The sequence below is a fragment of the Podarcis vaucheri genome, assembly GCF_965113315.1.
Source record: "Podarcis vaucheri genome assembly, chromosome: 6".
Lineage (NCBI taxonomy): Eukaryota > Metazoa > Chordata > Lepidosauria > Squamata > Lacertidae > Podarcis > Podarcis vaucheri.
Window position 1 is genome coordinate 104,337,224 of NC_138764.1, and position 12,824 is coordinate 104,350,047.

Below are 12,824 nucleotides of genomic sequence, written 5' to 3' on the forward strand. Positions count from 1 at the left end.
ACCCCACCTAGCAGGGAATTCTTGGCAGTCCGGAGCAGTGAATCGTTCAGAGTTCCAACAGGGGCTTCCTGGCGCCTTCAATGTATGCCCTGTGACGCACAGGGTGGGAATTGCCCTCGCCTGAGCTGATCCTCCGTTTCCCCAGTCAAACTGCCTATTTCCTTCCTGGTCTTAATATAGATGGCAACCCCCCTGAGCAGGGAAGGGCACTGGCACTCTGCTAGTCTGAACAGCCTTTTGGCACTCGGCAAAGGTTAAACAATAGGAGATTCTGCCCGTTGCATCTGGCCTAATCCCCATCGCCGCTAAACAGCCCCGGGCAACTGTGGGACGCCCTCCCTGGACACGCAAACCCAGGAGACCTTGCCTAAGAAAGCCTTCTCTCCCAGCTTGGGTCTTGCTGGGGGTCGGGCGGGCAAGGGAGGGCTTTCTCCTCTGGGCCAGAGCCCCTCCAGCAGGCTCCCCAAGGAGCAGGGAGTTCAGCAAGGGTGGCTGGGTCATCTGATTTCTGTTTGTTTGAATTCCCATCTCCTCTGAGCAGGGGAGAGAGAGCGCCGGGCAGCAGAATGGAGTGTCCTTTGAACGGAAGCCAGAGGGAACAGGTGGCCCCGCAGAGCAGAGCGCAGCAGGCTCATAACTGCCAGAGTTCTGGGGTAAAAGATACTCCTCTCTCCCCACGCTTAATCCAGCTCAGTTACGCAGAGTATAGAAGGCGGGCAGCTCTGTCCCACTTTTAATCCAGCGCTGGCGGCCGTCGGCAGCGGCGACGGTAGGTAACGGGTCCCTTGCCTCGTTTCCCCAGGGGTAGAGAGCGGGAGAGGCCTCACTCTGCGCTGGGACTTCCTTGGGCCGGGCAGAGTTCGAGTCTTCCAGCCTGCGGCTTTGCTCCTGGCCTTTCCGTGGGTTTATGTGGAGGGCTACCTGTCCAGGTAAACTCCAACCTTTTGTTCATGGGAGATGGAGAGAAGCGGTTTGGGGATGCTCTTCCCACCAGCGTTGCCCGGGCATCTTGCAGGGTAGCCTTGGCATGGTTTCGATGCCCCGCTACTAGCAGTCGAGAGATGCCTTGGGCCAAAGAAGTCCTCTTGACCATCTTGGTGGCTCCTGCTCTGAGAATCGAGCTCTGAGGTGGCTGCTCTTGAGGCTGATGTCTCTGGCAGGTTCCCGGGCAATGGCTCTCTGCAGGCGGCTATTTCCATCTGCTCCCTAGGGTAAGATCAGGCAAATCTTGGCCAGACTTTTGCTGACTTCCTTCGGCCGTCTGGAGTGCTGTTCACGCTGCAAGCTTCTTCCTTGCACAATTCAGGCTTTTGATTCCAGGGCAACCTTGAGCTTTAGTGTGAGCTGCTGCCCACCTCAACGAGGTGCCTTGGGGTGGCAAAAAAACAGCACACCTTGAAGCAGAGCATGTCGGACTGTGTGCAAAATGAATCCAGAGTCTGCGGAGAACTGTGAAATTTTGTGCAAAGCTGGGGAAATTGTCTGCAAAGTTGGACTGAGTTTGTTTTTAGGCATCGGAGCATCTATTCCTCTGGCCTTTTTTTAGTGTGTGCCTGTGGGGGTATAGTTTGAAATAACAGTCAGGTGCTCTGTGGAATGGGCATGGCTATGGGCCAAGCCAAAGAGGAAAAAATGTAAAAATCGGGGGCATTCCAAATAGGCCTGCAAGTGCTAATTGATCTGATTTATGGATCAATCAGCCAACATGTTAATTGACGCAGGAATTTTTTAACTGGTAGGGATGGAAAGAGAGCGTTCTTGTTTATCTTTGGATGTGATTTTGCTTCTGGTATGTTGCTGTGAGAAGGAATTGGGGAAGACTTACCGGTATATTAAAGATGTTGTTTTGTTCCAATAACGAAGTGATAGGCTTTAGTTGTGAATCTTTGTCACCTCATGCTTTTTTCAGGCCTGAGGCGGAGTTTTCTTTTGTAGTAGACAAATCAATTTCACCTAAATGTTGTCATGCGCAATAACTTCAATGTGGTTTTGGTGAAATGTGAATTTACTATTTTTAATTGATTCCTGACCGGTTGTAATTATTGTTGGGCTTTCTTGTATGACCATAAGCCATCACTCATGGTGATGGCTGAGATTTAATTACCAATGTATGCAACGCCACACTGAGCTTTCTTAAACAAAAAGGAAAAAGCCCCTGCCCCTGGGAGCTTACAATCATAATTTCCATAGTGCAGGCAGGTAGCAGGGGGAGGGAGGGAGACTCAGTGTGCAGCCACAAGGGATGATGAATGCGGGCAAATGCCACGAATGTTTCGTTCCAGCAGGGGATGAGTATTAAAGGCCGGCTGGCAATCAATCATCTGATCTTTAATTGGTTCAAACAATTGTCCCTGACCCCTAGGGACACTGGAGAAGCGATGCACTTGGTCTGCTGCAAGACAGAGGACCAGGCGAGGCGGTTGTTTTAATCCCAGTGAACTCGAGCGGGATGCATGTCTCTCGGCTATGTGTCCTTGATGGGTGCAATCGCTATGACTCCAGCCACTTTCTTGATGGGACCCATTTGCAGCTGCCTCCGCAGGGCAGACGGCCGGCCTGGTTAGCAGCCCTGCCAAGTCTTCCCTCCCTTGGCACAGAGGGCGTTCTGGTTGGGCTCTGTCCAGGCTGCAGCCCTTCTCCCTCCAGGCTGCTTTCATTGCCTTCTCCTGGTCAGGATAAGGAATGGCTGAACGGCCCAGCTAGCTAATATGGTAGCAGAATTGAACTCTTAACTGTTGGCACTGTAAACTAGCCAAGGGGTGGTTTCCCCATATGTACTGGGAATGCCCAGAGGTAAAGGAATTCCGGAATAAAATCCTAAAGGTTATTTTATTTTATCTTCCCCCAATTTTTTAAAATTGATTTTCCACCTTAATCACAAAAATGACATAACAAAACACACAAGAAAAGCACATAAATTAAACACAAAGAAAAATTGTTTCTTCAAATACCTAATTCTTGTTGCATTGATTACTGACTTCCTCGAATCCCCTCTAACTGAATTTCATTATATCACCTATATAACAGTTCTCCAAATTCATATTTCTAATACAGTAATATTAATTCCTTTCATTTACCAACCTCTTCTCCTAATTAATATATTTTAATCCTTAATATTTACTATCACATATTCTTATTTTACCCCTAAGCCTATTTACTGTTTCCAAGAATTTTCTGTTTATCCTATATCACAATATTTAGCTAAATATTCTTTAAATTTCTTCCAATCCTCATGTATCTCCTCTTCCAGTCAGGTCAGCCAGCTCCAAAAAGTCCAACATCTTCATCTGCCATTCTTCTATTGTCGGTATTTCTTCCAGCTTTTGGCTAATAAAAGTCTTGCCGCTGTAGTGGCATACAAAAACAGTCTAACATCTTTTGGGGGCATTTCCAGTCCTATTATTCCAAGTATAAAGGATAAAATCCTAAAGGTTATTAATGAACTGTGTAAAGCGAAGCTTTCAATAGACTTTGATTTCATGACCATGGGTATACTTGGAAACGTGGCTATAGAGAAAGGGAAACAGCTTACTTTCAAAGCTATGATATTAGCAGGAAAGGCAACGATAGCTTTAGGTTGGAAAGATAGAGAAAGATGGACAGTAGAGGCATGGAATAGTTATTTGTTTGAACTTATTCAGTCGGACACTGTCGCAGTCACGTCACAGGAAACAATGTGGAAGGTCAAGTCCACCACGATAAGGAACAGATGGAACCCCTATCTTCCATGGATAAAAACTACTGGAACAAAAGACATTCGGTAGAAACTAAAGACGCTATGCCCGTGGCTGAGGATAATTGTTTGAACCCTTCCAATGGATATGGGGGGGGGGAAGGGAGGGGAAGGAAAAACTGTACGGGAAATTTAAAAATTGGAAGGAGATAATGTAATGTATGTAAAACTCCTGAAATAAATTAATTTTTAAAAGAAAAAAAGGAAAGGCTGAAAAGGAAATACTCTCTATTCCAATGTGTGAATAAGGGAATTGAATCTACTCTAGGCAACACAGTAGATCTTATTTTGATTGATGGGTTGATTAAGAGCAGGGATGTCAGAGATTACTTTCCCCCCTATAATAATAATTTGTTCTTTTTTCCATATAGAAAGTTACATTTGTCGCTCAACGATTATATTCCAGTTCAACAAAACTAGTGAGTGAGACAGCTGAGTGAGAACTCACTATTCATAGCCCAAATTACATACAGTTACATTTTAAGGTTCGGTTTTCATTCTCTCCAACCTGTTTCTTAATACGTTCTGCTGTTTTCATAATAATAATAATAATAATAATAATAATAATAATAATAATAACGCTTCAAACTCCACTGTGGCCTTCGCATATGGGAAAACAACTTTTCATATAGACTAGAAAAGACTTTTCTATTCTTTGAAAGATTCTAAATCTGTTTCCTTCTGTATCTGCATCTTTCATCTGCGGTCCCAGTTTTGCAATCTCTGCATATTCCAAGGTTTTCACAGCCATCCTCCCTTTGAGAGTGTTCTCCTGCTTCCATTTCGGTGCACAGAGAATCCTCGCCACTCTAGTCACGTATAGAAATACTGTTGAGTCTTTCTTTGGGATTTCGCTGTCCAATATCCCCAGCAGGATGTCAGATTTCCAATGGAAATGGGAGGGGAAATTGACAATGCATTTGCGGAATCAAATTCAATCCATTGGACATAATTGGTATCCACTGTTGTCACTTCCAGCCTTCGATATGGAATTGATTTGGCACTGATTCTCGCATTGGGCTCGATGACACTTGCTGTCCCTTCCAACTCTGAGATTCTGTGACTGTGTTTCCTCCCCCCATTTCCACTGTGTTTGCATTGAAATGAATGGGGTGTAATAATGAAACAACGCCAATATAATGCAATTCTACCACCGCGGACAGCAAAACGAAGAATGTAGTTTTTGGCAGAGGATGGACTGCAGCAGATGGAAACGTGTGTTGCAGGCAGCAGCGGGGGGAAATGGGAAAAGATGCTATCTTAAATGCAGAATAGCTGGGGATGAACTTGTCTCTGTTGCGGCAGAGCCCAGGGGCTGCAGCTCACTAATAATAATAATAATAATAATAATAATAATAATAATATTTATACCCCACCCTCCCCAGCCAAGACCAGGCTCAGGGCGGCTAACACCAGGTATAAAAACAATTGATTAAAATACAACTTAAAAACAAGATTAAAATACAACATTAAAATGCAGCCTCATTTCAGTAGAAACTCAAATCAAAAACTTTTTTGGGGATGAAAACATCAAGTCTTCACCAAGGCCAATGAAATATACTCGGAGTCGAGAGTGGATTTCATGCTCTTTATTCAGCTCATAGTGGTGAGGAGGAATGGAAGTTCCCCCAGAATGTCTGCTTTATATACATTATCTACATAATGGGCCCCAGGTGATTGGCTAATTCCGGAATTCTCCTGTAGGCCAATCAGGTTGTGGATTCACTTCATTCTGGAGCTGGATTGGGTGGCTCCTGCAGACCAATCATACTGCTGCATTGTTCTAGGACCAATCAGACTGCTGCATTTTGGATCCTATTGTTCTAGGACCAATCAGACAGCTGCATTTTGGATCCTATTCAACTCAGTACATAACACCCAACTATCCAGACTGGTCCTACGTGGGTCAGAAAAAAGCCAGGGAAGTCCCCCAATAGGAGTTCCATCACAGAAGGAGAAAGGAAAAAGGAAAGAGGGGAAGGGAATCAAGTTGATTCCAAACCAAAGGCCAGGCGGAATGGATGGGAAAACATCCCTCACTTTGCATCTCCAACAAGGGCTGGGAGAAAGTCCTGCCGGAAAGCCTAGACTGCTGCTGCCAGCCAGTGCAGACAGTACTGAGGAAGATGGACCAATGGCCAGCCCAAGACAGGTCACTCAACTGTTCCAACAATTCATTCAACCTAATAATAATAATAATAATAATAATAATAATAATAATAATAAATTTATTATTTTTTACCCCGCCCATCTGGCTGAGTTTCCCCAGCCACTCTGGGCGGCTCCCAATCGAGTGTTAAAAACAATACAGCATTAAATATTAAAAACTTCCCTAAACAGGGCTGCCTTCAGATGTATTATAAAAGCCTGGTAGTTATTTTTCTCTTTGACATCTAGTGGGAGGGTGTTCCACAGGGCGGGCGCCACCACCGAGAAGGCCCTCTGCCTGGTTCCCTGTAACTTGGCTTCTCGCAGCGAGGGAACCACCAGAAGGCCCTTGGCACTGGACCTCAGTGTCCAGGCAGAACGATGGGGGTGGAGACGCTCCTTCAGGTATACTGGACCGAGGCCGTTTAGGGCTTTAAAGGTCAGCACCAACACTTTGAATTGTGCTTGGAAACGTACTGGGAGCCAATGCAGATCTCTCAGGACCGGTGTTATGTGGTCTCGGCAGCTGCTCCCAGTCACCAGTCTAGCTGCCGCATTCTGGATTAGTTGTAGTTTCTGGGTCACCTTCAAAGGTAGCCCCACATAGAGCGCATTGCAGTAGTCCAAGCGAGAGATAACTGGAGCATGCACCACTCTGGCCAGCCAGTCTGTGGGCAGGTAGGGTCTCACCCTGCGTATCAGGTGGAGCTGGTAGACAGCTGCCCTGGACACAGAATTGACCTGCACCTCCATGGACAGCTGTGAGTCCAAAATGACTCCCAGGCTACGCACCTGGTCCTTCAGGGGCACAGTTACCCCATTCAGGACCAGGGAGTCCTCCACATTTGCCCGCCTCCTGTCTCCCCAAAACAGTACTTCTGTCTTGTCAGGATTCAACCTCAATCTGTTAGCCACCATCCGTCCTCCAACCGCCTCCAGACGAAGGACCTTCACCACTTTCACCCAACATTATCTCTGCCAGAGAGAGGGTCTTTGCTGTCACTTTTAGCAAGAAATGCTATGAAAATTGCGCCTGGAGCAGGCGGCCACTGAGGGGGACAGGATTCTGAGCCAGAGCAGCTTTCCTTTGGCCTGTGCACACTCCCCAATGCTCATCCTTGGCGTGCGCTCTGAGTGGTGCAGGGACATGCCTCCCTATGCTCCCCTTGTTGCGCGTTTGCTTCTCCTGAAGAGGATGAGAAGCGGTGCTTTTAAAGCAGGGAACAAGCGTCCTGTTTCGTGCACACAGCTCACCATTTCCTCAAGTGGCAGGGAGTTTGCTTTTCTATCCAGAGGAGAGCACTTGAGGCCCTGTGGCATTTTTTGGGCTTTGCAGATATAGATGGTGCACATAGAGAATATATAGGAAACTCTCTTGTGCTGCCTGAACAGCCAGGACTTTGCCCAAAGAATCCTGGAAAATGTAGTCCCTATCACTTTCACTACTGCAAAAAGTCCATACAGTGGTACCTCAGGTTACATACACTTCAGGTTACAGACTCCGCTAACCCATAAATAGTGCTTCAGGTTAAGAACTTTGCTTCAGGATGAGAACAGAAATCGTGCTCCAGCAGTGCGGCAGCAGCAGGAGGCCCCATTAGCTAAAGTGATGCTTCAGGTTAAGAACAGTTTCAGGTTAAGTACGGACCTCCGGAACGAATTAAGTACTTAACCCGAGGTACCACTGTAGTTTGAAGAGGTGGGTTTCTTGTGCCAGGGTCCTTCAATCATGCAAAACTTAAATTCTCCTAGGCGCTTTTTTATTCTCTCCTGCGGAATGACAGTGTGGAGGCATAATAATAATAATAATAATAATAATAATAATAATAATAATAATAATTTATTTATACCCCACCCATCTGGCTGGGCTTCCCCAGCCACTCTGGGCGGCTTCCAAAAAAATATTAAAATACCATAATACATCAAACATTAAAAGCTTCCCAGATGTCTTCTAAAAGTTTGGTAGTTATTTTTCTCCTTGACATCTGGTGGGAGGGCATGAGGGTCAGGACTCAGGGAACGAGTTTGCTGTTAATTTGGCAGGGAGCCACAGACCGGGGGGCCGAATGCCTCTCTATCCAGCCCTTGGAACTGCCCGTGAGTGTTTTTGCCTGGCTGGAAAGGACCCTCAAACTCTGATAATGGTTCTTGTTCGTCTGGACAGAGAATAGAGGCAGGAGAGAGTGTTTGCGAATGTATGTAGGAACCAGTCTGCTGCACAAAGGTGAAATTAGCATCCATTGCCCCAGCCACTTTGGCCTCTGGCACTGCCCGCCACTGGCACTCCATCTCCCTCACACAGGATCCTTGTTCTGAGAAAAACTTTGGAACTCGCTGCCTATTGACGCCAGCCTTCGCTGAACTCTTTCTGGTGCCTGCTTAAAAATATTCTTTGCTTAAGCATTCCTAGCCAGGTGTATCAAAAGCTAATGCGACCTTTCACCTGTTTTAGTTTATTATTTTAACTTTTTAAATGTCTGAAGTTTTTGTTGTTAATTTTTCATAATGAAGTTTTTGTTGTTTTTTTCTTTTGTAAACTCCTTCCTTCCTTCCTTCCTTCCTTCCTTCCTTCCTTCCTTCCTTCCGTCTTTCTTTCTTTCTTTCTTTCTTTCTTTCTTTCTTTCTTTCTTTCTTTCTTTCCCTTTCTTTCTCTCTCTCTCTCTCTCTCTCTTCCTTTCTTCCTGCCTGCTTTCTCTCTCTCTCTCTCTCTCTCTCTCTCTCTCTCTCTCTCTTCCTTTCTTCCTGCCTTCTTTCCCTCCTCTTTCTCTCTCTCTCTCTCTCTCTCTCTCTCTCTCTCTCTCTCTCTCTTCCTTTCTTCCTGCCTTCTTTCCCTCCTCTTTCTCTCTCTTTCTCTCTCTCTCTCTCTCTCTCTCTCTTTCTTTCTTTCTTGGTAATAAATGAATAAACCCTGCCTCCTCTTGGCAGGTAGGGCAATTTATTGCAATGCCCCAAAACACTTTTTGTCGCTTTAATTTTTGTTATTTGCTGTATCGGGGGGGGGGGGAAGCACTATTCTCCCATATTTTGTGTCTTGCGCAGAAGCTGAGCTGAAGGCCAAGGCGGGAACCCCAGGTCTGGACGCCTCTGCCCAACACCCAGCGTCCGAGGAGGCTCCCCTGGGAGGAGAGCAGAGGATGGAGAAGGAGGGAGGGTCTTGCAGCCCCCCCGGCACAGAAGGGGGAGCAGAGGCGCCTGCCGTGGGCCTGGGGGAGCCGAGGGAAGCAGCGGAAGCCGGGCCTGAAGAGCCAAGCCAGGTGACGAAAGGGGAAGGGGGAGCAGGGCAGGATGCGGCCAAGGCAGTGGAAGAGAGCCACACGCCAGGCCAAGCCGCCGTGGCAGGAGGGGAAGGGAGCCACGAAAGCCCACCAAGCTCCCAGCAGAAGCACCTTGAACTTCAGCAGAGCCTCAGCTGCCCAGCACACCTGCCCAGGTAATGCTTCTCTCTCGTACAGCCTTTATTAATGCATTGATGTACGAAAATATTTGTTTCTAAAAATATATACAGTGGTGCCTCGCAAGACGAAATTAATTCGTTCCGCAAGTTTTTTCTTCTTGCGAGTTTTTCGTCTTGCGAAGCACGGTTTCCCATAGGAACCAAGGGGCGGCAACGGGGAGAAGCGATTCTCCCCGCTGCCCCTTCCCTTGCTTTAAAACGGGTCCAGGGACAGAGGGGAAGCGCCGTGCGCCTTCCCCTCTGTCCCCGGAGATTGCAGGGCTGGCAACGGGGAGAAGCGATCTTCTCCCTGCCGCCCCTTGCTTCAAAAGAGGTCCGGGGACAGAGGGGAAGACGTGCTGCACTTCCCCTCTGTCCCCGGAGATTGCAGGGCTGGCAACGGGGAGAAGCGATCTTCTCCCTGCCGCCCCTTGCTTCAAAAGAGGTCCGGGGACAGAGGGGAAGACGCGCTGCACTTCCCCTCTATCCCCGGAGCTTGCGGGGCAAGCTTCGTTTTGCGAAGCAAGCCCATAGGGAAATGCGTCTTGCGAAGCAGCTAAGAAAACGAAAAACTCCTTCGTCTAGCGAGTTTTTCGTCTTCCGAGGCATTCGTCTTGCGGGGCACCACTGTATATCAAAGCGGTTTGCAGCAATGAAGCCATAAAAAAGTTGAAAGCATTGTTAGGTGGGCTTCCCCAAGTCCCCCCTATCTGATTTTCATTTTACCTCATCTTTAGCAGTTTGCATATATCATAATTTCTAACCATTTTTTTAAATCACACTTACTTTAGCCATAAAACTCTTCACTTGCAAATAATACTATTTTAAAATACACTATCTTCTGCTTCTAACCCTACAGCCTAAATCCACTTCCAAAGCTATTCTAAGATTTAAATATTAACATTTTTTTTCAAATATTCCTTAAACTTCTTCCAATCTTCTTCCACCGTCTCTTCTCTCTGGTCTCGGAGTCTCCTGGTCAGTTTGGCAAGTTCCATATAGTCCATCATAGAAAAAATAAGGATAAGAATCTGTTTCTATTGTTTGTTTTCCTGTTTGTGCTGTTTATTTGTGTTATAAAATGAATATAAAATTTTGGAAAAAAAGTTAAAAGCAGACATTGTTTTATTTTATTGTTTTCACTTATATGCAAGAAGCAACCATCAATATTCAGCAATGGCCACCACCAGCAGCAGCAGCTATAAAAGCACCAAAGGTCTATTTAATTTCGTTTAACTTTTAAGTGATTTCGGTTTTTAAGACAAAGGTTGTCCACAAGACAAAGGTATCATTCCACATTCCTCCTTTGTCCTTAAGGTCCACAAATGACAACACTTTGGAGGTCCCAAGTCTCAAGGAGGTTAGATTGGTCTCAACTAGAGCCAGGGTCTTTTCAGTACTGGCCCCAACTTGGTGGAACACTCTGTCACAAGAGTCTAAGGCCCTGTGGGACTTGACATCTTTCCGCAGAGCCTGCAAGACAGAGCTGTTCCGCCTGGCCTTTGGTTTGGACTCAGGCTGACCCTTATGTTTCCCTCCCTTATGGTTTTGATCTATGGGCTACTTTTAAAATGAGGCTGCATTTTAAATTGTATTTTAACCTGTATTTTAAATTGGTTTTTTAAAAAAAATTCTCCCCCCCTTATGTTTTTATTGTAATTTTACTGGTGTTAGCCGCCCTGAGCCCGGCTCTGGCTGGGGAGGGCGGGGTATAAATAAATTATTATTATTATTATTATTATTATTATTATTATTATTATTATTATTATGTTGTTGTTGTTGTTGTTGTTGTTGTTGTTGTTGTTGTCACGTGTCCTCAGTTGCCGTTAACCGTGTTCTATCTATGTTGAATATGTAATAAAACCATACCTGGGATAGCTCAGTCGGTAGAGCCTGCTAATCTCCAGGATGAGCCTCACATTGGTAAAAAAATTCTTGTATTACAAGGGGTTTGACTAGATGACCCTGGTGGTCCCTTCCAACTCTGATTCTTTCTTTGGAATGCAGTGTTGTTATTCATAATTGCCTGGCAGAATAGAAAAGTTTTCAGCAGGCGTTTAGAAGTTGGCACAGAAGACAGGTGCTGAATCTCTAGTGGCAGAGAGTTCCACAGGGCTGTGATGATGGGACTAAAGCCGTGGTTTCTTGCTGTTGCCAAGTGAGTCTCACCATCTCGGGGAGCGACGCTCCTGAAAATGATCTCTGTACTTGAGATTCCCAGCAAGTGGTGTTCAGAGACATAATGCCTCTGATGGTGGAGGCAGAACACAACCATCCTAAGGGAAAGCAGGACATTCCAGGATCGAATGAGAAACTGGGAGGGCTTCTGGGATTGTCCCTGGAAAATAGGGACACTTATAGGGTCTAAGTGTGTGCTGCAAATCTCAGCTGGGGAGACATCAAATGAAGCTGAAAGCTGGAATGATCAGGACAGGAAAGGAAGTCTTTCTTCATGCAGCACAGAGTTAAAACGGTGGAACTCACTGCCACAGGAGGCAGGGATGGCCACCAACCTGGATGAGTTTAAAATAATAATAATAATAATAATAATAATAATAATAATAATAATAATAATAATTTTTATTTATATCCCGTCCTCCCCAGCCAAAGCCAGGCTCAGGGCGGCTAACAACAATAAAACAGTACAACAGTACAACACAACACTCTAAAATCATTCATTATAAAATTAATTCAAATCAAGCCACTGGCAACCATTGGGCCAGAGCTCCGTGAAGATTGCCGAGGGAGGGAGTCAGGCTGTGCCCTGGCCAAAGGGCAGGTGGAACAGCTCTGTCTTGCAGGCCCTGCGGAAAGATGTCAAATCCCGCAGGGCCCTTGTCTCTTGGGACAGAGCGTTCCACCAGATTGGGGCCACAGCCGAAAAAGCCCTGGCTCTGGTTGAGGCCAGCCTAACCTCTCTGTGGCCTGGGACCTCCAGGATGTTTTTATTTGCAGACCGTAAGTTTCTCTGTGGGGCATACCAGGAGAGGGGGTCCCGTGGGTACGAGGGTCCTAAGCCGTATAGGGCTTTAAAGGTTAAAACCAGCACCTTAAACCTGATCCTGTACTCCACCGGGAGCCAGTGCAGCTGGTATAGCACCGGATGGATATGATCTCGCAGCGAAGACCCCGTAAGGAGTCTCGCTGCAGCATTCTGCCCCCGCTGGAGTTTCTGGGTCAGTCTCAAGGGCAGCCCCACGTAGAGCGAGTTACAATAATCCAATACAATAAAAGAGGATTAGACAAATTCAGGGTGGAGGAGAGGGAACCCACCTACTTTCAGCAGCCAGAAACATCATAGCCAGACACTGGAGAGACCTGTCAGGAGTAAGCATGGACCAATGGTATCAAATAGTACAGTGGTACCTCGGGTTAAGAACTTAATTCATTCTGGAGGTCCGTTCTTAACCTGAAACGGTTCTTAACCTGAGGTACCACTTTAGCTAATGGGGCCTCCCGCTGCCGCCACATGATTTCTGTTCTCATCCTGAAGCAAAGTTCTGAACCCGA

General features: G+C 46.3%; 1 protein-coding gene across 3 annotated transcripts in view; it reads left to right on the forward strand.

Moving 5' to 3' along the window:
* Window positions 1-647: 647 nt before the first annotated feature.
* MYLK2 (myosin light chain kinase 2) overlaps window positions 648-12,824 on the forward strand; it is a 38,556-nt gene continuing 26,379 nt past the window's right edge. The window contains exons 1-2 of one of the 3 annotated variants that reach the window (XM_082226082.1): window positions 648-769; window positions 8,921-9,311. In XM_082226082.1, coding sequence (XP_082082208.1) covers window positions 9,016-9,311 — 296 coding nt within the window. In that variant the 5' untranslated portion in view covers window positions 648-769; window positions 8,921-9,015. The other 2 variants (XM_082226083.1, XM_082226081.1) reach the window with 2 other exon arrangements.